At 43.8% G+C, this 24,694-nt stretch overlaps 2 protein-coding genes across 2 annotated transcripts in view; both read left to right on the forward strand.

Annotated features, from left to right (window-relative positions):
* The window catches only part of TDP1 (tyrosyl-DNA phosphodiesterase 1), a 30,339-nt gene extending 23,543 nt beyond the window's left edge, over positions 1 to 6,796 (forward strand). Inside the window, exons 14-15 of the mRNA XM_044436184.1 lie at positions 871 to 979; positions 6,335 to 6,796. Coding sequence (XP_044292119.1) covers positions 871 to 979; positions 6,335 to 6,408 — 183 coding nt within the window. The 3' untranslated portion in view covers positions 6,409 to 6,796. The remainder of the gene's footprint in view (positions 1 to 870; positions 980 to 6,334) is intronic.
* A 7,784-nt stretch (positions 6,797 to 14,580) lies between these two features.
* KCNK13 (potassium two pore domain channel subfamily K member 13) overlaps positions 14,581 to 24,694 on the forward strand; it is a 63,975-nt gene continuing 53,861 nt past the window's right edge. The window contains exon 1 of the mRNA XM_044435808.1: positions 14,581 to 14,929. Coding sequence (XP_044291743.1) covers positions 14,581 to 14,929 — 349 coding nt within the window. The remainder of the gene's footprint in view (positions 14,930 to 24,694) is intronic.

Raw genomic sequence — 24,694 nt, forward strand, 5'->3', positions numbered from 1 at the left:
AATAGGAAGAACTTGTCCATTATAGCAGGCTGAAGTCAGGAGTAGAATACCTGCAGAAAAGAAAATCAGCTGATGCTAACTATCTTATTGACTCAGTCCCAACCCTTTCAGACTTGAGATCAACCTTTTTGCTCCATCCTGCATATGGGACTCATTTTTTTTTTCTTTTCCCTTTTGCTTTGACTGCTCTTTCCCTTAAGATTCATCAAAAATTATGACAAAGGGAAACATGTTGGTGGTTCATAGAACCCAGCTTGGGTGCATGTGTGACACAGTAGCAGATCAGCATCTACTACTGAAGACTAGGGATCCTTGAACAGGATATTTTAACAAGATCATGATCGAGAGTGGACTAGGTGCATGTGCAGTCACCTGAACAGGTGTCTAGAGAGGCTGATGATGTTTCCTTTCAGCTGTAGTTCTTGGCACTATATTGATTTCCACCCAGAAGCTCCTAATCTTCAGGAACAGCTGTGGGAGTAAGTCACAAGGCTATAATAAGCCTTTATGATCTTAAAATTGTCTGTTCTTGCCTGGTTTTCTGGGTGATCATAGCCATGATTGCTGAAACATACATTCACAAAGCATGTACATCTACATTACAAATCCAAAGAGTTATTAAATTGGCTTTTTGAGGCCTTAGTCAGTTTCAGCAAGACAAATAATTGAAAAGCTAATGGAAAGATTGCCTTTTTAAGTTTTGGGAAATTGATACACTTTTTACCATTAATTAGGGAGTCCTCAAAAGAAATATAAACATGACCATGCGTAACACAGTGTCTGTTTCTATCTTTCTGATAGGTTTTCTAATGAAAGGTAATGAACATTTTGACTGAATATAATGCATTTCTCTGTCTGCATTTTTCACAGGGCTTAGATACAGGCTATTTCCAAGTGAAGGAAAACATTTTTTCTGATGAGCCAATGTTGTCATTTCCTGTGCCTTACGATTTGCCCCCAGAAAAATATGAAAACAAAGGTAAGACATGCAAGTGGAGAAAAGGGAATGAATGCCACAACTGAGTAAAATGCATTTTCCTTTTTGTATGTAGGTAATAATGTTTGGCAAGGTGAAAGACATAATTAGAGTATAATGGAGCACAAGGACAGCAGCATTGTGAGCCTGCTGCAAAAGAAGACCAACTGAAATACCTTGAAGTTCTCACTTAAGAAGGCTGGACATGCTCTTAAGAGGACTAGATCCAACACATTGAAGGGATCACTATGACAATTAGGCAGACCTCTGTGATGCTGTGTTGACAATCGAGGATGCTTCCAGATGGAGGGCTCCTAATGCTACCCATCGGAAGGCATTGTGCAGCCATCCCATCTTTTCTTCCTTAACAGAGAGCAGCAAAATAGAAAGCAAAACTATACATGCTTCTGGGAACGGGCAACATTACTTCCTGTGACCCTGCTGTTAGGTGACTTGCATGTGAACTCAGAGGTTTCTGGGTAGAAAGGTCCGAGCCCTGCTGAGTTCCCTGTAATTCCACAGAAATAACACTGCAGACCAGAATTTCAAAGTCCCTCGGACTTTGGGAACCTTAGCAGGATATGGAGGGGAAATGTTCAGGAATCTACCTTTGAAGTATGTTCTCCATTTCTTGCTTATTCATGTGAGCATATCTGTGTTGCAGCAGCACAGTTGATGTTCTGGGAGGGTATCTGGCTCTCTTGTGTTCTAGGAACACGTGAAGCTGCCGAGTCAGAGCTTTAGTCCATCTAGCCCAGGTGGCAGCACTTGTCCAGGATTATTTCAGGTAGGCTGGGAACCCTGGAACCTTCTGTATGCAAAACGAGGGCTGCACTGCTGAGTTAGGGCCCCTGATGTACCTGCAGACAACCCCTCAGGGACTGCACCAGTGGGATGGGCGGGAATAGTTGCCCTCCTTCCTCAAGGGATTCTTGTTCCATTCTTTGGGAGCTTTGGCTATTTGGGTGGTAATTAATGCAATCAGTGCAATTCTGCATGACAACAGAGGAGCTGTTACCCAGTTGTTGGGGTCCTTGAAGTCCTGTCCATCCACCTCTCTGTTTCTCTTAACTTCTTCAGATCAGGAGACTTGACTTCAAAGAATTAATTTGTTCCCTGTGAGGCAGGAGCTCATTACACTGAGCTGGCAGATTGGCATAAACATGGCACTTACTGCAGTACACAGGATAGCTCTCACATCCTTGCTGGCTTTTCTACCTTCATAACTGTTTTTAATATTTATTTTCATAATTTATTATTATTTATGTTAGCATTATGTTTGTTTACCCAGAAAGGTAATTTATTTACTAGGAAAGAGTTGGGAGAATACAGTTATTTATATTTATAGTTAGTTTGTAACTAGGAAAAGGCGAGGAAAAGCTGACTGCATGGTCTCCTTGCTCTGTTAAGCCAATTTGTGTGTGACTCTTTGTCACTGCAGTCCTTAATAAAATAGTATTCCAGCTTCTTCTCACCTGTCCTCCAACTCTTTCTGCTCTTGCATTAGCACATCCTTTGTAGGCACAGGATGACAAGGAGCAAGAGGAGTGTTTTACTTTGCCAAATATAATTTAATAGTACCTCAGTGTTGGAATGAATTTTTGGGTCAGCATGGCTTTGTGCTCTACCAGCACAAGGGGGTTTCCAACCAATCCTGTCACACCAAGCTGGTGCAAGTTGAGGACAGGATTGTACTGAAAGTTTCCTTCCCAACAGCCTGCCTGTTTGCCCGTGTGATTCTTATCTCAACTGCCTGCTGCCTGCATTGCCATTCTTTGGAGTGAACAGTATTACTTCTAATGCACCCTAGATGAGCAGTTTTCATTTCCTGATTATGACAGAAGCTGAGTCTCTTACATTTTCCTCTTGGTTGTGAAAGATATTGTAAACCTCCATGGTCAGAAATCGATCTACCATGGCTTTGTCTCCCTTTAAATCATTGCAAATTGCTGCATTTGTAAGAGACCTAATTTCTTGACTTCCCATTATGTGCAATGGGATTTTTTTCCTTTTTCTCTTACATAGAGAGCAGTGCTGTGTTCTGCCAGATATAATCAAATGTCCCTTTGTTCATTGTGCAGTAGATTAATATACTTAAGATGAAGTGATATGTTAGTTGTATGAATGACTATTGGCACTTTTGGCATAGGAAGCCAAAGCATCATTGCTTTCATTGACTTTCCATTGGATTTTAGTACATTTTCATGTGCATTAGAATTCTGATAGTAGATGGGTTTTCAAAAGCTGATACATGGAAATACAAGATCCTGGAGGGTCTCAGAAGATTTTTTTTTCTTTCAAGGAAGCATTTTCAATGGACTTGAGGGATCTGGGTTATTACCATGAAACTCACTGGGTGACTGTGGGCCAGTCAGACACTCAGCCCAACCTACTTTACAAGAAAGTTACAAAGATATCATAGAGTGGAGGGTTCTGTAAGCTTCCTTGGGTTCTTTGCAGGGAAAACATGGGTTTTGGATGTAATAAGAAATTTTAAAAATCAAGTCTGACACTCCTTTAGCACAGAGCAAGAATGCTGTTTCAGTTGGGAAATACAGCACAATTATTTATTTATTTATTTTTCAATTTATAGCCTGCCTTTTTCCTACAAAGGGCTTAAGGCAGCTTACATCATTCTCCTCCTCTATCTTATCCCCACAACAACAACAACCCTGTGAGGTAGGTTGGGCTGAGAGTCTGTGACGGGCCCAAAGTCACCCAGTTGGCTCCATGGCTGAGTGGGGACTCGAACCCAAATCGTCTGAGTCCCAGTCCCATGCTCTTAAACACTACACCACACTGGCTCATTTTTTATGTGGCTCTATCCTTTGAAAAAACCTAAGTATATGTAATGGGCAGCTCTGTAGCACAGTGTTGAGGTCAAATATGCTCAAAGAATGCTATAAAATGAAAATACCATGGTGATGGTTTTAAACAAGTTACCTTTGTTAGTCACTTTTCAAGAACATAATAGAGCTGCAAAAAGGTCTTCAGGTTCAGTACTTAACTTTTTAAGAAACCTAATACTAAGAAGAGCAGTGTCTAATCTAAATAATACTCTTTCCCCCTACAGTTTTTAAGCATTAAATATAGTGTGTCATTAACTTATCTATAATAATAGTATAGCACAGCTTGGATAACCTTTTAAAAGCTGAGCCCCTCATTCCCTCAAGGAAAGGGTTAGGGTTAGGGTTGGTGGAGCTAAATTCATTTACATATGTCCATGCATACTCCCTTTCCTACACAAATACAATTTGTACATGGACATCAGATCACGGAATCATGAAATAGAGTTGCAAGGGTCCAAGAAGGCCATCAGATCTAATCCCTGCTTCATTGCAGTACTCCAAGAAGTGTGCAGTGTTTCTCTTTCTGGGGGCCTACAATACATTGAAGCAAAGCTGCTAAAGGAGAAGCACTAATCTCTTTCTGAACTTTGCAGCTGCCCCCTTTTTCCTGTTGCTCAGCTATTTCCCACTTTATAGTGTGAATGGGGAGATAAGGTTTTAATCCCACCATGGTGATGAGTGAGGAGGAGTTCTAGGGGGCAGTGGGCCAAGTATAGAGATTTCACAGGCTGGATGTTCTCAATCCCTGATATAACAATTACAGGTATATAACTCTTTGAATTACCCAAAATATCTTCTGATCATAGCACTTGCACCTTAGGCAAGCTGTTTACATTAACTACACCTGTCAGCTTCTTCAGTTGAGCACAGAAAACAGTTTCAAGCAATGCATTGTTGCTGTGTTGCAACTGTCTGTTACTACATTGTCCACAGAGATGGTTCCTGCACCTTCTGTTGGTATCAGCAATAGTGTTACCCTCAACTTTAGACCCAAGTCGAGTAGAAAGAGCATTCTTTGGGGATGTTCACATTATTGTTGGCGGTACTGGTTCCACAAAATAATAGTTTCTTTAAAAATATGTGGATCATCTGGCCACAGATGTCTGTATCACCTTTAGTCATACTATAATAAATCAAGATCTCAGGCTTAGATTCAGGTCTTGCACCACAGCTTGGCCCATTCACTATGGTCACCCATCCTTAGGGGAACCTTTTCTGAAGATTGCCAATGGCGGCCGAGGAATTCAGCTTCTGCCAGCCCCATTCCATTTTTTTTTTTCTCTAGAGCCCATATCTAGAGTATTGGGTTTCTACTGGATGCTCAGGTTTAAATCCTTACTTATCTGTGAAGTTCCTTGGGTCACCTTGGGCAAGTCAGCCTAATCTACTTAACAGCATTATGAGGGAGGGCTAGAGACAAATTTAATAATAACAATTTTGTTGTGTAAAATTGTAATAAATTTGTGTTTGTAGAAATTTCAGCCAAATGATTTCCTATTTTAACTTCACAGTCCTGACTTTGCTGCAGCCAAGCCATGCTTTAGTAGCTCATCTTTTCCAACTGCTATTATGTGCTGTGAAATTCTTTTCTACTTCCCACTCATGCAAATAAATAATTTTCCTTTGTGTCTGGTCCTACAACCCATCCCAACCCATGAACGTCTCTGTTCCATCTGCTACGTGCACAGGTGTTCTTCATCCATTACTTTCACATGACCAGTTTATTTCTAATTTGGACAGTGAAGGGCCCTCTCCCAAAAGTAGTAAATGTCTCCCCATAATTACAAGCTTGGATTGGCTTGAAGTATTTATCTGGCTATTTAAGTCTTCTCCTATTGGCCAATCACACTAAAATTGTGTGTCAGACTCTGGCTCTTAGATCCTAGGAATCTAAAGTGAAATTTTGACAATTTCAACAAATCTTGGTCAAGAGAAATTAGCATTTACGTGTTAATGCTAAAGTATAAAGTTATACTTTATAACTTTAAGTTTTAAAGTTATTCCCCTAATGAAATGTTTTTGCCCTGTAATTTTGTCAGAAATCAGTAAGAAATAAGGCAGTAGACCGGAATGACATGAACTTTGTAACAGTGTAGAGGCAGAGAACAGAGACAAGAAGCTTTGTCTTTGCCTGTGCACTTTTAATCACTACTCTTGAGATAATGGAAATGTTTAATTGTAGTGTAAAAGGCTGCTGTTAGTGGCAAGGTTTGTGAAATGGAACAATGAAGAATGTGTAACTTGGAAAATTACTCTTCACTTAGTTATGCTTGGGGATATGAATAAATTCTGGCAGACTGTCAGATGGACACTGTCTCTTGAGACCTGCTCTCTTGCATACTGTCACACACGTGTGTGTTTCTATAATGCCATTCCAATTAAACCATTGCTTTTCTTTCACTTCCAGCATACTTGTTTGTTTACCTAGGTTCTGATAATTTCCCTTCAGAAATTTGCTCCAGTGTTAAACTCTGTTCATGTGAATATTCCCTTTTCTTCATATTTGTAGATCGTCCATGGATTTGGAATATTCCCTACACCAAAGCTCCTGATTCACATGGAAACATGTGGGTTCCTAAATGAATAACTCAAGTTCACTCAAAAATTCATCATCCTGCTTTCTGGGCCCACTTGTATGTGCCTGTAAGACTTGGTCATTTGAAAAACAGGATTGTACAGATGATGAAATCCATTTCTTTAAAACAGATTATTTTTAAAGTGACAGTATTTTTTAGAAACTAACAAAGTGCAGTGTCTCTAGTTCTCATGATGATATAATGCTTTTAAAAATGTATTTATAAACTTAATTACTCTATTTTGAAAAAGCCATGTGAATTATGTCAGGTGGCTACCTTTATATTGTGACCTAAACATTTTCAACCATGTTTGCTTTTCCTGGAAATAATGGCCATGATGAAGAAAAAAGTTGTATAGTTGAAATAAAGCTAATAAAAAGACTTGATTACAAGAACTCCGCCTTTCCTTTGTTTCCCTTTCTTGCATGAGCAAGTTTTTTCTCCACAAATGTTGGTATAGCCAAGCTGACAATATTTGATAGTACAAGGAAATGGAATGCCGAAGCTTTATTTACCAATTTATAGAGTATCATAGAATAATTTTAATATTAAATGGAATTAAACAGGTGAAATCTCAGTCCTGTGCATGTCTACTCAATGGTAAGTTTGGTGGTTCTTACTCTAAGTAGTACAGGATTATCTTCAGTCATGGAGTGAAATGAGTGACTTTCCTTCAGTCACAAACTCTCAGTCCAACCTATCTTGCATGGTTGTTGTGACAGTAAGATAGAGTGGAGGAGGAGAATTATCTTAGCCACCTTCAGTTCCTTGGAAGGAAAAAGGTGAGATGATGATGATAAATTTATCACCATCATTGCAGAATATTGCCTGAGCCCCTTTGGACAATGAAACCTCTTTGAAGTACATTTCCACAAAGTTAGCTTTATGTACTTTTGGACAACCCATAAATGTTCAGTTATGGAAATTATAGGCATCAGTGGTTATGCTATTCATTTATGTTTTGCCAGTTAAATAACTTACTAGGCAAAGACATTTTGTCTTGCAAAATATTCCATGGGGATGGGAATATTTTCAGGTGAAGGCTCAAAAAAGCAACTTGGGTTGCTATCCAAGTGTTGCTTTCGTCCTGAATAGCCGCCCCGCACCCAGTAAACTAGATGAGACTGAGTAAATATGTATAGGACTGAGCTCTTCAGCTGACACATGTTGTATAACACTGAGTAAATAACTCGACCTGTTGCTTCCTAAGTGATAACCAGACATTGGATTCCTTTTATTAAGTTGCTGTGTACACTGATAAGACTCATCAACATGGATACATGGTTATTTATAGGAAAGGATTATATAATTTTATTTAGAAAAAGATACTGCAATGACCCTGCAGTTATATTTTAATTCTGCTGCTTTCACATTATTACTTAGGAACAATGTAGGAATATATTCTGCAACTAAATTCTAACTTTTATTATTTAGCAGTATGTCTCGTTGATTCCAACAGGATTTAATTCCAAGTATACATGGTTTGCCTTAGTTAAAAGAATGTTTTGGTTTGGATAAACCAGGTGTGGGCATCTTCAGAACCCTGTACGGACAGTATTAGCGACTTGCAGGGACTGTATTAGCCATCCAGAAATGGAAGTGGCTGCCACTGGCAGTCAAGCAATTTAGGGAAACAAGTTGTGAGAACATGCTTTGTTCCACAGCAGAATAGTTCTCCAGAGAACCCACAAAGCATTTTGCTGAGATTTCTTTGGCAATGTCAGGGAACAGCTGCAGTGGGCTACTTGTTGCCCAGCTTTTTACTAAAACAACCATGATGAATAATGAGTGTTTGGCAGGCATGTTCCCTTCTCCATTTTAATGTATTGCTATTTTTTGTGAAAGAACAAGTTATTATGTTTACCTTAAATAGCCTTCCAAAATAGAATTACAAGCCACAATCAATCTTTGGTTTGGAAAGCAACTGCAAACCATAGTTTTATGTTACACAAGGATGGAACTGGTAGGCAGAATGTGAAGAGGAGACAAGAATAGGAGCCCCAAACCCCACTCAGTAAAGAACTATGGTTTGGCATCACCTCATGAAACAAGCATATGTCAGAACAAGCCAACACTGGGGTATTGTTGGATTTGTTAGAAATCATGGTTTTTTTCTCAAACTGCAGATGTATAGTCTATATACATTTGTTAGTTGTATCTTAAAAGTTTGCTATTCTGATGAAAGTGATCAATTTTGGAAGGATACAGCTAAAAATGTACAGTATCCCTATATTTTGATTAAAATAGCCTCTGTATTCTACTGTGTGACTGTACTATGTTACATCAACCATAGTAGCAGTAATCATAAATGGTATTATGTGGTATTATATTATACTTCACAAATTCCTGATGGGAAGTAAGGCTGTCATTACCAACTCTATTTTAATATGCCAGGGGAAGGGTTCTAAGCACAATGACTTTAAGGTAAGGCTTTGATCCCTTGCACACAGCCTGCTCTGCTGCAATAATTATGTGGATTTACCCTCTCTCTCTCCTGTCCCAAACAATCTGCAGTAGGATCAGTCAGGAAACAGTCTATGCCCCTCTATTCTAATTCATACTTTGAAAAACAGTTGATTACTATTCCTTCCCACCAAGGTTCCCAAAGCCAAAACTGAAAGGCCTTAGAGATCATGCAAGATTTTTTTAAAGCTATAAAAGCAACATTTGGTAAGACTGTTTGATGCTAATTTGCAGCTGAAAGTGAATACAAATAATTATGCATTCTGACTAAATTGAGTACCCAGAAAATTGTAGGGCTTCCATTCTAACTAGCTATATGGTGTATGTTCCTAGTAGTTGCTGGTGACTTGTGACGCCTGATCTTTCCACACTGTCAAGATTTTAAAATGTATTAAATATGAAAAATTACCAGTCAAAATGGGAGCCAGGCAAGGCAATAAATTGTGTGTGAAATCACTGTTTCTAGCTCTTCCAACTGCAGAATCTCATTTAAACTGCACTTTCAAGTCAATTGGTGCATTCACATGTCATGCTAAGCCACCTTGCAAATAAGCCATGGCAGGTTGGGCGTTTACTAAACCTATGGAATGCACAACAGGTGATGGACTTACCATGGGCTGCTCTCCTCTTTAGCAGGCTCAGGCATTTGAATATCTCAGTGTTTGCAGCAGAACCTATCTTGTTTTCCCATCTCTGTTTCAATTGCTACTTCTTTGTATTTGGCACAATTTTTCAGAATGTCAAAAAATCCCAATTGGAATTCTATTTTCTTTTTTATAAAAATGATCCCTGAAAATTGCACAAGTTCATATTTGCATTTTTGTTGGTATTAAGTGTGGTCTTACAGTTGCCTGATAGGTGTAGCCTTGCCTACTCAATTTCCTAAGCTTTCTTCTCCCTTCTCCTCCTCCCTAATGGCTTCTTTGACTATGCATTAACCATGCTGGTTACTTCCTGAACTTTATGCTACCTTTCCTCACTTTGTTATCTGGGCTTGTATTATTATAACTCATATAGTTGCTGGGAATGCCTGAGAATAAATATATTCCCACTTTTTTCAACATACATGAGCAAATGTTGATCAGTAGATTGAAGTAATCACTGTATCAGGCACATCTGAGTTCTTGGACATTCAAAATGTTTCTCTGGGATTGCTGGCATTCATCTGCCCAATATAGGCACAATTATTATTTATTAGATCTGTATCCCACTCTTTTATTTTAAAGAGCCCAAAATAGCTTACATAATTCTCTTCCTCCTGCTCTCAGTCTTATCCCCACAACAACAGCCCTGTGAGGCTGGGTTGAGGGTCTGTGACTGGCCCAAAGACGCCCAGTGGCTGAGCAGGGACTAGAACCCAGATTGCCTGAGTCCCGGTCCCACACTCTTAACCACTACACTACACAGGCATTCAATCCACTTGTGCCACACGTGCACAGGAAGCAAAATTGTATATTTATGTCTTTATGTAGAAAAGAAAGGTCACATTTTGAATATTCAGCAAATCTCTCCAAAGAATGCTTTTGCACTGGCTGTGTAGATCTGGTTTTTACAGGGCAAGCCAATGTTTTGAATTTAAAACAGGCACACATTGGGTGTGTCTTAGCTTCATGCAAACCTATTCATGATCCCTACCCAATTTTACCCCATTCCAAACCGTGTCTTCTATACCACTTTCCCTATGACAGGCTATTACAAGGGCTTTATTTAATGGGTACTTTGATAGCAGCATATTCAATGATAGATTGATAGGCATTTCAATGATAGATGCAACTATCAAACATTATGTTAATCTTATTAACATAATGCTTGATAGTTTGATTGGTATTCTTATAAACCCATCCAAAGTACTGGAACAGAAAGTTACGCTACCTTGGAAAGCTTCATATCTTTATGCCTTAGCAGAATTGTGTTCAGGATAGTGAAACAAAGAAGTAGATTAACAGTCACACAACATTATTGAAGTTGGTAATTTAACTTTCCATTCCTTTTTTCTTTTGTACTGTGTCTATTGGCACATAAGCAATTATTGTCAACTGTAAACTACCTTACACTGACAGGCAGTGTGTTTGCAGGGGAGGCTGGTGACTTCTGCCAGTGGGGCTCCTCAAGCATTGCAGGGTTTAGTCTGAGGTTTATATGAGTTGTCCATGGTGCTGAACTCCAAAATTGGCTTGCCAGGATGTATCACTCCTGTAAAACTCAGAATAAAAGCTGCAATGGATAAGGAGTCCGACTGACACAAAGGTGACCAGCCTGGCCTGTTTATGTCAGTGAAATTAGTGACAACTTAATTTCTGCAATTGTGACTACTCACTGTGCTTTTTTGCACAGATTTATGCTGGTTGGGGCATGCTAGGAGTTGTAGACTTTTTTCCTGTCTAAGCTTGCATTGGATTTTACCTTCAATCTTGTAACTTTATTATCACATATTTATTTCTTGAGTTGTATGTTGTTGTCCTGTGATCTTTCTTTTCTCCATTGTATATGCATCCTTATAGATCTACCAGCTGAGAATAACTTAGTGCATCTGATGGTGTGGACTCTAGTCCATGAAAATGGTAGGTTAGTCTTTAAAAAGAAAATCCTGACTGGATAAGGGCCTACTTTTGTCCTAGCAACAGCATCTGTGTTGGCGTAGCCAATGAACACTTGTTCTTATTCTGAGGGTGTGTGGCTTGTTGTAACCTCCTTGCTGCTTTAGACTAAAGTACAACCAAACTCTTGGTTCTGGGACATACACCAAGTGAATGTTAAGCTCCTAGAAGAATCCCTTCCAATTTGGTGTTAGGTACTGAAAGGATCCAGGGCTCAGGTAAACAGGACCACCACCAAAAGCACAAATTTGCACATGCCAATTTACTTATACCCCCAAGTTGGGGTGTTTTTGAAGGACCCTATCTTAAAGAACTGGACATGGAACCACTGATCGGTTCAAAATTGAGAAAGGAGTTCGGCAAGGCTGTATACTGTCGCCCTGCCTATTTAACTTATATACAGAGCACATCATGTGAAAGGCGGGGCTAGATGAATCACAAGTTGGAATTAAGATTGCTGGGAGAAATATCAACAACCTCAGATGTGCAGATGATACCACTCTTATGGCAGAAAGTGAAGAGGAACTAAAGAACCTCTTGATGTGGATGAAGGAGGAGAGTGCAAAAGTTGGCTTGAAACTCAACATTAAGTAAACTAAGATCATGGCATCTGGTCCTCTCACTTCCTGGCAAATAGATGGGGAAGAAATGGAGGTAGTGACAGATTTTATTTTCCTGGGCTCCAAGATCACCGCAGATGGGGACTGCAGCCTAGAAATTAAAAGACGCTTGATCCTGGGTAGGAAAGCTATGGCACATCTATACAGCATACTAAAAAGCAGAGACATCACTGTGCCAACAAAGTGCGTATGGTCAAGGCTATGGTTTTCCCAGTTGCAATGTATGGCTGTGAAATTTGGACCATAAGGAAGGCTGAGCGCCAAAGAATTGAGGCCTTTGAATTGTGGTGCTGGAGGAGACTCCTGTGAGTCCCTTGGACTGCAAGGTGATCAAACCAGTCAATCTTAAAGGAGATCAACCCTGACTGCTCTTTAGAAGGCCAAATACTGAAGATGAAACTCAAAGACTTTGGCCACCTAATGAAAAGGAAGGACTCACTGGACTAATGCTGGGCACAATAGATGGCAAAAAAGAGGAGATGGCAGAGATTCATGTGGCTAAATGGAGTCACTGAAGCAGTCGGCGTGAGCTTAAGTGGACTCTGGGGGATGGTGGAGGACAAGAAGGTCTGGAGGAATGTTGCCCATGGGGTCACGATCGGTCACCACGACTTCGCGACTAACAACATCTTAAAGACATCCTATTTGTAAAATGGGATGTATAGACAGTGGAGGGAATTTCTGCCTCAGAAAGAGTCAAGCAGGAGGGGGACTCGTGGGGAAAAAGCCAGCTAATCCAGGGGGAGAGGACCACATGGCCACTGTTCCATCATTTCAACAGGTGCCCATGGGGTATACAGCGCTCCAGCCCTGCAGGGCCTCCCCTTACAGCTACCGCTGTTATGTATGCGGAGATGCGGCCTGGTTTGCGCAAAAGCCTCAAGGCAGTGGTGGCTCGCTACCGCACAGCCGACGCCAGGGGCAGGGACGAGTCAAGGTGCCACCGGCCAGCTCCAGAGACCGAAGTCCGATGGAGGAAGGCTTACGGCAGTACCGAGCCCGTCCAAGAGCCACGGATGCGCCTCCGGTCGAGGCCGCCGAGGGCGCAGGAGACAAGAAGGAACACGTGAGACAACACTCAGTGGCCCCAGAAATCGCGCGCAAAACAGCCACGGGCACCGGCGGGAGAAGATTCGCGGTGCTTTCCTGAGGAGAGAGACGAGGGCCCCGGGGAACCTGCTCCAGAAATCTTTCTCAACCCAGGGGTGTCACGAGCAGAGCGCGCTCCCTTGCTCCGGCAGGTCGCCGCTCGGGGTAACCTGGCCCCCTAGAGGACTCGAGCGCGGTGGCAGATGCTGCGCGGGGCACGCCCCCTTCGGGATCCAGGCTGCGAGGCTCGGTGGCTCCTTGCAAATCGGGGTGTGGGGGCAGAGAAAGCGAGAGATCGCCGGTTGCAGAGACCTACTAGCGCTCCAGGCTTGGCGTGTTCTGCTCCAGACCAGTAACTTCGGGGAAGGCTGCGAGCTCCCGCGCGCCCCGCCGCTTATTTCCACCGGGCAAGGGTTGGCATAAGCGGCTCCCGCGATCGGGCTCGCTCGCTGAGACACCGAGCGCGACCTCTTTCCTCGCACCGGCGCTGCCCCTCGCGAAGCCGGGGAGAGTTTGCGGATTTCCCTCCCGGGTCCCCGCGAGCGCGCGACCCAGAGGCGGCCGCTGAGTACCCGGGCCGGCTGGACGCACCGCTGAACGCTCCGCCTGCAACTTTGAAGCGGGGCTCCGAGGCGGCGGAACGAAGCGCTGCCTTCCTCCCCCTGAAGCGACAGCCGAGCGTGCCCCGCGAAGCGCGGAACGAGCCGAGAGCGACTGGAGGACCCTTTGGAAGAGTTGGAGGAGCAGCTAAAGAAGTCGCCGAAACCGGCACGGGGGCGGAGGAGGCCAGTTATCTTCCTTTAGGCCCCGGCACGATTTTCCCCCGCCCCCGTGGGGATCGTCCTAGGGGCGAGCCGGGACATCCCCGCCCCCCGGCAGTCGCTGGTTTCGCAAAATGAGAAGGGTGGCGCGCCGTTACTTTAAAAATGAGGCGCCGCAGCTGAAAGCAGCCTAGTCCTGCAGACAGATGTGCGGGACAGATCAGCGGACTGTGCTGACCCCCCATGGGGAAGATGCGCCCTGCGTATGGCAAGGGGCACGCGCTCCCCGTCTCCATGTTTAACAAGCGCCGTCCGCTGCAGACGGCGCCCCAAGCCGGGCGGACCTCGCGGAGGAAGCCCGGCCACGTGCCGGGAGATCGCCTCGAGCAGCGGCGGCGCAGGATTGCAAGCAAGACGCGCCGCGCCGCCTGATCCAGGCATTGCCTTCGGGGGCACTCCGCGATGCCCGCCTGCCCCTTCCCGGCCTCGGGAGCTGATTTGACTCCGGCACCGCGCCGGGGAGCAGTTGCCGCCTGGCCCGCTTGCTGCGCGGGGCCCGCCGGGCGCGTCGCGGGAGGGGGCGCCGGGATGACGGGCCGTGGGGGGGCGCTCCGGTAGGGCGCACGGCCGGGCGCGGCGGCAGAGCGGGATGGCGTGCCGCGGGTTCTGCTGCTGCTGCTGCCCATCCAGCGTGGGCGCCTTCAACGAGGATAACACCCGCTTCGTGCTCCTGGCCGCGCTCATCGCCGTGTACATGCTGTGCGGGGCGGCCGTCTTCTCCGCCCTCGAGCAGCCCACGGAGCGGGAGACGCAGGAGCGCTGGCAGGCGCGGCTGGAGAACTTCTCCCAGAGGTACAACCTCTCCCCGGCCGAGCTGCGGGAGTTCCTGTGCGAGTACGAGGTCGCCTACGTGGCCGGCGTCCGAGCCAACGACATGCGGCCGCGGTGGGATTTCCCGGGGGCTTTCTACTTCGTGGGCACCGTGGTCTCCACGATAGGTAAGTGAGCCGAAGACCCCCGGGAAGGGTCTCCCGCCCCGCTTCCTCTGTCGCTGTTCTCTCTCTCTCGCTCCTGCGCTGGGGGCCTCACCTGTGGCACTTAACGCACTTTTGCACCCCGGGAAAGGCTGCTGTGCCACAGAGAACGTGGAGCACACGTGTGGGCGCATTTCGCCGTCGGCACTAGGGGTGGGGGGGGGAACGGGTGGCTTGCTCGCGCATGCATTGGTTCGTTGTGCTCTGGTGCCTTCCGGTTCTGTTGGACCTCTGGCTGGGAATGGTGGAAGTTGCAGTTGAACACATCTGGGGGGCGCCAGGTTGGAGAAGGCTGACATGAAATTGCTGTGAAATGAATGCATGTGTGATTGGCACATAAGGCAGCATACAAATACGCGGGCTTTATGCTTAGAAAAACATGTTGCTCCCCTCTCCATAGAGCAAAATTATGCTCATCCTATTATGGAAAATTGGAAGCCTCCCACACAGAAGTAATGGGGGAAGTAGGCTGTTCCTTCCCCACACGCCTCCCTCCCTACTTGCTATACCTTTCTAATATCTTTCTAAAGTACCATCAAGTGCATCATATTATTCCCATTATTAAGACTTAAGAAGAATGGCAGGCTTAGGAGAATTTGGATCACCTTCCTCATAGCAAAATGAAGAGAGAGCCTTCAGGCTGTTGGGTGGTTTGAAAATGTATAGTACCCTTATTTTTCCTTTTCTTCTTGAATATCTGAAGTTGTAATTTCACTAAATGTGATCTGTCTTCATTTGTCAGCTTGGCCTTCTCCTGTACACATCAGTTCAGCTCTGGGGAGTTGTCAATGAAAGAACTTCTGCCATTTCCCCCACTCAATCATTTGAAAATATTATTTTTCTCAACAAACCATATCTCAGTATAATTAGATTGGATGCTGCCAGAACGGATTGCTCAGTGTAATAACAGCATTTAGTAAATGCTGTTGGCTTTTAAAATGTCCCAGTTGGGCAGTGCTCAGTTTGCGGCTACACAGGTTGCTTTGGGCATGGTGTGCATTTTGTTATGTAACCTTGATTTTTCATGGCTATGGAAAGGTGCAAGAACATCTAACTTGGGCTGCTGGAGTATTAGGACTGTTTTGTAAAAGGGCTTTGTACATTTCCTACCTTTGGAGTATGAATGTAAAAATACCTAGGTAATGGAACCTGTAGATAGCGACATGGAGTAGAACATTTTCTACAGATAGGGCACGATTCTATTTTCAGTGCTTTCTCATGTCACAGATGCATTAGAAATAATTAAGGGATGTCAAGTGCAAATACAGTATCAAGAAATCTTGGCAGCTTCCAAGTTTTCAGGTGATCATCCCTATGAAAAGATGTCTACATGCCACTGAAATTAGAGATGTAAATTTTCCAGACATTTTAAAACTGTAGGAAATTTTTTTTTTTTTATTCTGGGGGTTGTGTGTGTGTAAAACTAGATGTTTTAAGAAATTTGAAATGTAATAGTTTTTAGACCTTTTTATTTATTTGTTTTGTCCTGTATACAGCCCCATTAGCCACAAGGCTTTTTGGGTAACTCACAACATATTATACAACAATTTAAAAATACAGTTCACAGTACATATAAAGGACTCACAATATAAAAGCCACTTTGGTCACTTTGATCTAAAGCCATCAGGTCAACTTCCATGAGCTGGGTGACCTGCACTTATTTTGGATTCCCGTCAGCATCAGGCTGCATGTTCAATGGCCAAGCATGCTTGGTGTTGTACTCCAAATCAGCTGGAGGGGACAAGGTTGGGGAAGGCTGCTTTAGTATGCAATCCTGACACCCCCACGGCAGGTTAACTTAACCTGCTGAACTCAGAGCATTATATGCTGGGGTTTGAGGTTTGACGCCAATGATTGCCAGCACTGTGATTGCGCTGGGTGTTTTCTCTAGATGGCAGTTCTCAGTATCAGTGCGAGAGAAGGGGAGGGAAGGAAGCCAGGGCACTGCTTGGAACTGGTGCAAGTCTGTGGTTCCAGCCTCCTTCACTTCCTGCCCCCCACACACCCCTTTTGCCCTCCCTGAGGCCCTGTTGCAACCTCAGTAGTGCCATTCTTTCCACACAGGCTGCCAGGAGGCAAGGTGGCAGCTCATCTTTCAGTTTCACAGCTCCAAGGTCCTCTAGCTGGGACGCTGAAGAATCCTGTGACCTCTCATTATTTTTTCCCTAAATGCTTTTTCCCTTCTTTTTTCAAAGCCTTCACACCTTTAGCTGCTACAGTTCAAGGGTCCTCCAGTAGGTCTTCTCACAGCTCTTGACTCCCTGTTCCCTACAAAAGTATTTTAAATGTAAAAATGTAAGAGTGTAGACTAGAAGTTTTCCCCCTTTTTTCCTGAAGCTAAAGGGAGGCAAAGGGGTGGAAGGAAGAGAAACAACAGTGAGGCTAGGAGAGGGGAGAAAGAGCAAGGCCAAGAGGTAGGGAAGAAAATAGCAAGGCTAGAGGCTGTGGGTGGATAAATACTGGAGCAAGATCAAAGGGTGAGTGGAACAGGAAGAGCAGGCCTTGGCTGGAGGGAAAGAAAGCAGCAGGAAGGAAGAGAAACAACCAGACTAGGGGCTGGGAGAGGAAAGGGGACAGGTCTGTCTAGACAGAAGGTGCCTGGCTGGTCCAAGAAGCAACTCTTTCCATTTCCCCCTCCCCTACCAGCCCGTAGAATGATTTTTTGTCCATCCAGCACCACCACATCCATGTGCCTCTTGAATTGCCAGACCCTCATGGGAGCTATTTTGTGACAGTTTCCACAAGAATGTCTCAAATCGCCAAGTGTGCCCAAGGTCCATGAAGGTCAGGGAGACCTGACATGTATAGCTCAGTATGACATGGATAAGTAGCGACAGCAAAACCAAAGGTGCTCCAGCACCATTAATGAAAGAATTAAGCCATGCTGAGATAGATGACTGGTTATTGGCATATTTATTAATTTCATTTCTGTACTGTGCAATAGCCACAGCTCCCTGGGCAGTTTTCAGCAGTTGATAAAAACAATACAATAAAATGCCATAACAACTTTTTCAAAATGTGACCATTATAAAACAAAAAAATTAAAAAGAGCTGAAAACAGCATACCATGTAAAGTAGCCCTGCAAAAACACCTGGGGTGAGAAAGTATTGAAGAATATTCATGTATATCTTTGAAAGCTTCAGTATAAAAGGCTTTCTTAACTCAGCACCAAAAAGATGAGAAGGTTGACGTCAGGCAGGCCTCAGTGTGTGTTGGGGTGGGGTGGGGTGGAGAGCCACCACAAAGAAAGCCCTCCCTTTGGCTGCTGCCATCAAGCATCCCTCAGAGTTGGCATGTGGAATAAGGCTATGGCCTTTGATCATGACTTCCAGGTAGACGGTTGTTGAGAGAGGCAATCCTTCAAATATTATGTATATTGTGCATAAGTATTTGGACTTATGGAGCATAATTAGAGCAGCCTGCCCCAGCCTAATGTTCTACAGGTGTGTTGGACTCCAACTTACAGCATGGCATTCCAAAAAAATTCTCATGCAAATGTCCTATGCAAATTAGCCAAATATGCATAGGAAAATATCCCAGTTCAAAACTTCCCAGAAAACCCACATAATGGGCTGCACTTCAGCACATCTGGAGGGTTTGAGGGTGGGAGAGGGTGGACTGGAATGCCAATCCAGTTTGTAAACAAATTCATACTCATATGAATTTCATACTCAAATTCATAGCTCATTGCCCAAGAGCTGTAACAAAAGCTTACAGTGTGGAGTGCTCCTACTCAGGATGTCAGATAGTGTGGATGTGTTGGCAGGGAAGCCCCTGGAGAGCCCTGGGAATGGCTGGGGACAGATTAATTGACCCAGAACAAGCCCTTGTTCTCCAATGGACATCCAACATGGGTTCCATCACAATTCTTCTGAGCATGCTAAGCCTTCCTACCCCACTGGCTTTGCCCCACCCCTTTCCCTGCTGCTGCACCTCTCATGCCAGTCCCAGGTAGCTCTTCCAACTGTGCTTGACAATTGGCTGAGATAGTGCCCAGACAGGAGATTCCTGGGGAAATGATGAAACCAGTCAGCACCAAGTCTCTTGTGGCCCAGCATCTCAGTCCTAAACTGCTGTCCATGAAGAGCTCTATTCTGCAGGATGAGTTAGGTGGCTAACTCATCTCAGCCAGTGGATTTTGAATGTCATGAAAGAGCAGCTAACAGGTACTTGTTTGATTTATTGTCTTGGTTTTGTTTTATTTTCTGACAGAGAGGGGGAGAAATTTCTGCCCCTGTGGGACAGAAATTTCTGTGGGATTTTGAATTCTGTAGCTGTGTGCCTTCACTGGGGGTACCATTTGCATCTGGAGCAAAAATGTCTTGGGCTGACTCAGAGCATGCTTAGAGTTGCTTTGGTTTGATTCCTTTTCCAAGAATGCTTTTATTTTTAAGAGAGATTCTATATCTTATTATCTGTTCGAGTTTGAAGTTTCTTGGGGATGGATTACTCACTGGTTTCTCTTTTTGTGAACATCTCTTTGTGCAGCTCTGAGCTGTAAATCAATAGAATTCTTCATAAGAAGTGTGGAGCAGATCAGGTCCTAACAAGCAGCCCCTAATACTGCCTCAGCCAGTCCTAGATGCCCAGCCACTCTCACCAAAGACTCCAGAGCAATCTTCGTGATCATAGAATGAGAGCTGGGGAGGTCTGCAAAGGGATCAGCAACTGGTTAAAGAATAGAAAGCAGAGAGTGGGGAAAAAAACCTGACTTCTCCCAAGGGCAGGATTCAAGCAGTGGGGTCCTACAGGGAATCGGGGATTTGTACTGATGCTTTGCAAGTCATTCATAAATGATCTGGAATTAAGAATGGGCTGCAAAGTGGCATTTATCGTGAGGAGCTCCAACTGGGAGAATGGGCATAATATGGCAAATGTAATTCAGTATCCCAACTACAGGCTGATGGGATCGGGGCTAGTGGTGCCTGATGAAGGGATCGGTCTTGTGGTGGGCAGCTTGATGAAAATGCTGACTAACTGTGCAATTGCTGTGAAATTAGCAAATTCCATGTTAGGCTTAATTAGAAACAGAGTTGAAAATCAAGCTGCCAAGATCGTTCTGCTCTTACATGAATCTGTGGTGCAACCGCACTTGGAATAGTTTCGAAAGTTATGGTTCCTGTACAGCAGGAAAAAATGCAAAAAAAAAAAAAAAAAAGGGAAAGGAAAGGAAAGGAAAGGCCACTAAAATGATCAAAGAGTTGGAGCAATTCTCCTATGAGGAAAGGTTACAACAGTTGAGATCGTTTGACAAAAGGTGAATAAGGAAAGACATTATAGAAGTGTGCATGGTGTGGAGAAAGTGGAGAGGAAGACATTTTCAGGTTTTTGAGACGGATTGAGAAAGGAGGCCCCAAGCTTGACCTTGAGAGAGCTGAATGGAGCTGTCATGGGCAGGACCTCTTGGACGGCTCTCATTCATAGGCCTACCATAAGTTGGAGATGACTTGAAGGCACATAACAACAACAAATAATACTGAAACCCAGAGTCATCCCATGAAGCTGACTGAGATTCAGGACAGTTAAATGGAAGTACTTCTTCACACAGTGAGCTCTTCAAAGGGAAAATTCAATTGGACAAATTCATGGAGGAGAAGGGTGCCAATGGCTGCTACTCTGATGGCTGTGTGCTGCCTCCAAGGATCTGAGACAGCATCCTTATATATACCAGTTGCTGAGGAACATGAGCAGGAGGGTGTTGTTGTACTCATATCTTGCTTATGGGTTCCCTGCAGGCAGCTGGTTGACCACTGTGTGAACAGAATGCTGGACTAGATGGACCCATAGTCTGATTCAGCGGGGCTCTTATGTTCTCCTTAGCCTACTTCCTGTCAAACTATGAGCATAACCTATCTCTGGGCAAGATTTATTAATTGCTACAAAATTAGATCTTTTAAGGAGAAATACTCCGAGGTTATAATCATGAAAAATAGCTATCTTAGCATACTTAGGATCCAGTCTTACAGTTGTGGCCTCATTAAGCAGACGCCCAAGTTGGGAGGCTTCGGTGTGTGCAGTGCTCTGCCAGGCTGCACCGACAGTAAGAGGGATGGTGGAGGTGACTGTCGCCTCTTCTTGCTCCGACTGCTTTGGTGTTGCTCAGCTTGTCTGTTGGAAGTGTGCTGGCTGGGGAGGGAGAGGCCTTGAGAATGCTGTCTTCTGGCCCTCCCCTTTTTTCCGACTGGAAGGAAGTGGCTTCCCCTTGCAGACCTTCAGAGGCTCCCTGAAAATCCATTTGTGACTCCTGAAACGACCCACACGGTCCCTTTCCTCTCAGGGTGGGGAGAGGGATCAGATGCCAGCAGGGTCTGCAATCTCAGAGCTGGGGGACCTGGAATAACCCTGTGGTCCTTCGGATGTTCTCCTGGGACTATAGGTTGGCTTTCTTAAATTAGTAAATAGTTTTCATTCTGCCATCTAGTACTGTGGCACCTCGGCTCATGAACACCTCAGTTCACGACCAAATCGGGTCGCGAACAGAAATTTCAGGAAAATGTTGCCTCAGGTCGCAAACTCCGCATCGGGTGACAATCACGATCACACCCATCTTCTCTGCATGGGTGTGATCGCGGTCATGTTCGGGGGGTAGGGGGGAATGGCCACGATCTTTGTTGTCCTTTGTCACTTTGCTGCACATTTTTCTGATCAAAAAAACCAGTTACAGACCGGATTAACCTTATTTACATTGAACCTTATGGGGAAATTTGACTTGGCTCACAACCAATTTGGGTCACAACCAGAGTCCTGGAACGGATTAAGTTCATGAGCCAAGGTACCACTGTACTAAGCAAATGCTAAATGGGCAGAACAGGGGCAAAACCAAGCCCACCTTTGTGTTGAACCTACTGTCATGTTAGCAGCTATGGCTAGTACAATAGAGCTTTCTTCCTCTGTCCTCCTCATCACCCAAAAGTTTGCTCTGGAAGGTTTTCCAGCCTCTAGAGCAGATTTTGGGGGTGTGCAGGTGGCTGCACTGTTCTTCCCAAAGCCTAGGGGGTAAAAATAATTATAAAGTGGGCGTTTGTTAAGAAAATACAGCAGCTAATTGCTTTGGAGGCTTACTCAGGGCAGGTGTGGTGTCTTTTCATGATGATCTATGTGTGTGTGTGTGTGTGTGTGTGTGTGTGTCACAATTGTAGCAAGATTGTGGTCTGTGAGGGGGAGGGTTCCCCAGACCACCCAAATTGCCCATCCCTGTACCAGAGGTTCTTCACATTAGCACCATGTATTTTACATTAGCACTAGTGTCACACTGACTATTGTCCTGTGGACACAATCCAGTTAAGCACTTTTAAATAATATTTATTTCAAGACCAAACTAGCTCTCATATTAATTTCACTGTATCTTAAGGGTGCTTAGTGTTAATATCATCAAGGCATATATATCAGATAAATATACACACTAGAATGTTGTTTTTTCCATCAGATGCAAAGCTAACATTTTAAAACTTTTGTGTCCTTCCACATATCTCCTTTTGAGCCAAATAATTTGTGGTATGCTTCTGATATGAAACAATAGTATCCTTAGAAGCATTTGATGGCAGATGTTCACAGGCTGGAGTCTTTGTTTTTGATGTCAAAACATATTTCCATGACCTAAGGAATAATGCACATACAGGAACCATTTCCTGTTTCTGTTTTTCTTTGCATCATATAGAAAAATGATGAATAGTGGTGGGAAATGGACAGTTCGTGCTAATTTGTTCTGGGTTTCTGCTCTTTGTTATGGACAATATAACTCTTCAGTCTATCTACCAGTTGCAAAAAGTAGTTTATTTCTGCAAAGGTAACCCGGGAGAGAATTATAAATATGTATATTTTCCATGGATAAAAGCTAAGCATTTGAAAGTCAGTCAGCATGGTGCTGATCCCCCATACAGGTCCACAAGCAAAGTTGGGCCCCCAACTCACAAAGGCACAAGAAAGGTGCTACTATCCATCCAGTGATGCTCTCTGTGAATCTGCTGTTAAATTTCATTCTGTGGGTAACTGACAAGAGTTGGATACAGCTACTCTTCCAGGATCCCCATCATTTAGCACAGACTTTATGCTAAACAATTTTAAATAAAAGTGTAGCAACAAGAAGCACTTTGCCCCCTTCTTGCTAAATGTCATTTTGCTAAAGTTCCTCCCAAGAGTGGATTGATTTTTCTTGAAGATTTGAATCTTGATTTTAAAGGTCTATTTAAAACTCCCGGTAACAAATCAAGCCCCCCAGTGTGTAATTCACAAATTTCCAAGCAAGTGTACATATTAACTGATAGCTATTACAATCTAAACATATTGGTTTGTGGCTAAATAAAGCATTTATACTAGATAGAGGCATAATTCAAAACCTTTGTTCATGCAATGTATGTACTTTTTGCATCACATAATTATAGTTGCTTAAGCAAATGGGTGGGGGACTTTTTGATTCTATGTACGCTCTTTAAGTGTACACTCAAAAATAAGAGTTACAGTACAGTAGTTGTCCCCACTCTTCCCTAGAAACAATAGCGGCATTAAGAATTGCATAAAACAGTGTATTTCCATGAGCAGGAAAATACGCTGGATCATGAACTGTCCATTCTCTGCTGTAATAACAATTTTAAAAACCCTATGGCATAGCATATTTTTGAGACATGTCACAGAAATGTAATATTCTCCCCATTATTTTCTATATTCTTACATGGAGAAAGCAGACTTATTTCTGTGTGTTTGATGAAAGCACCTGGATTTCTTTTTAAAAGATAAGTGTACACTGCTGCTCTCCTTCCACTGTTTCTGTTTTGCTAGCGGGAGCTCACAGCTGGGCAATAAGAATCTAGTGCTTTCTAAAGCACCCCCAAAGACATGTGGAAATGTTCATTTCCAGAATGGACAGATCATAGAGCTCCCTTCTGTGAGCTTCAGTGGCCTATTCCATTCTGGAAGCGAATAGCATTTTCTTTGCCATGAACTTTTCAGGTGAGTTCAGCAGAAATATACTTTGCAGATGCTAAAGCACTAAAACAGGGGTGTCCAAACTTTTTGCAAGAAGGGCCAGATTTGGTGAGGTGAAAATGTGTGGGGGGGCCGACCATTCAGCCTGACATTCTTTGAACCATTAACATTAAATGCAAATAAGCTATTTTATGAAAGACTAAACTAATAACTGCACTAATGTGAAGGGTGATACTGAGATCTCGACTGCATTATATAGGCCAGGTCTGGCTCAAAAACAGTGGTTTTGATGCGCAAGATGTCACGCAGGTGAAAGTCACTTAGTCTCATCCTCACGCGGTTCTTGTTAATGTTCATAACCGAGAATGTCTTCTCGCACAACTATGTCGAACCGAACAAGCTCAGCATTTTCTTAGCAAATGTTTGAATCTCTTGGAACCTGTCTTTATCCAGCTGGCGGTAGAAGTTGACAAGAGGGAGCTGTTGGTACCGACTGCGACATTCGTCGTCACACTGCAGCTCAATGAGCTCCAGCTGCAGGTGGTCTGGAGCATCATCAGGGTCCACAGAGAAAGGAGATGAAAAAAGCGTGATCTCCTTTTCAATAGCTGCAAAATCCCGAAAGCACTGTTGAAACTCCTCAGCAAGAGATAAGATGTCTGCTTCATACCTCCTTATTTGCACACTCATATTGTTCTGTGGAAAACTGGTCATTATTTCCTGCAGCGATGGGAAATGTGTGGTATTGGGCTGCATTTGTGACAGGTGCCTTTGGAAAAGTAGCAGCTTGGTCCCAAAGGCTTTGA

The sequence above is a fragment of the Varanus komodoensis genome, unplaced genomic scaffold, assembly GCF_004798865.1.
Source record: "Varanus komodoensis strain SLA01 unplaced genomic scaffold, ASM479886v1 scaffold3, whole genome shotgun sequence".
Taxonomy (NCBI): Eukaryota; Metazoa; Chordata; class Lepidosauria; order Squamata; family Varanidae; genus Varanus; species Varanus komodoensis.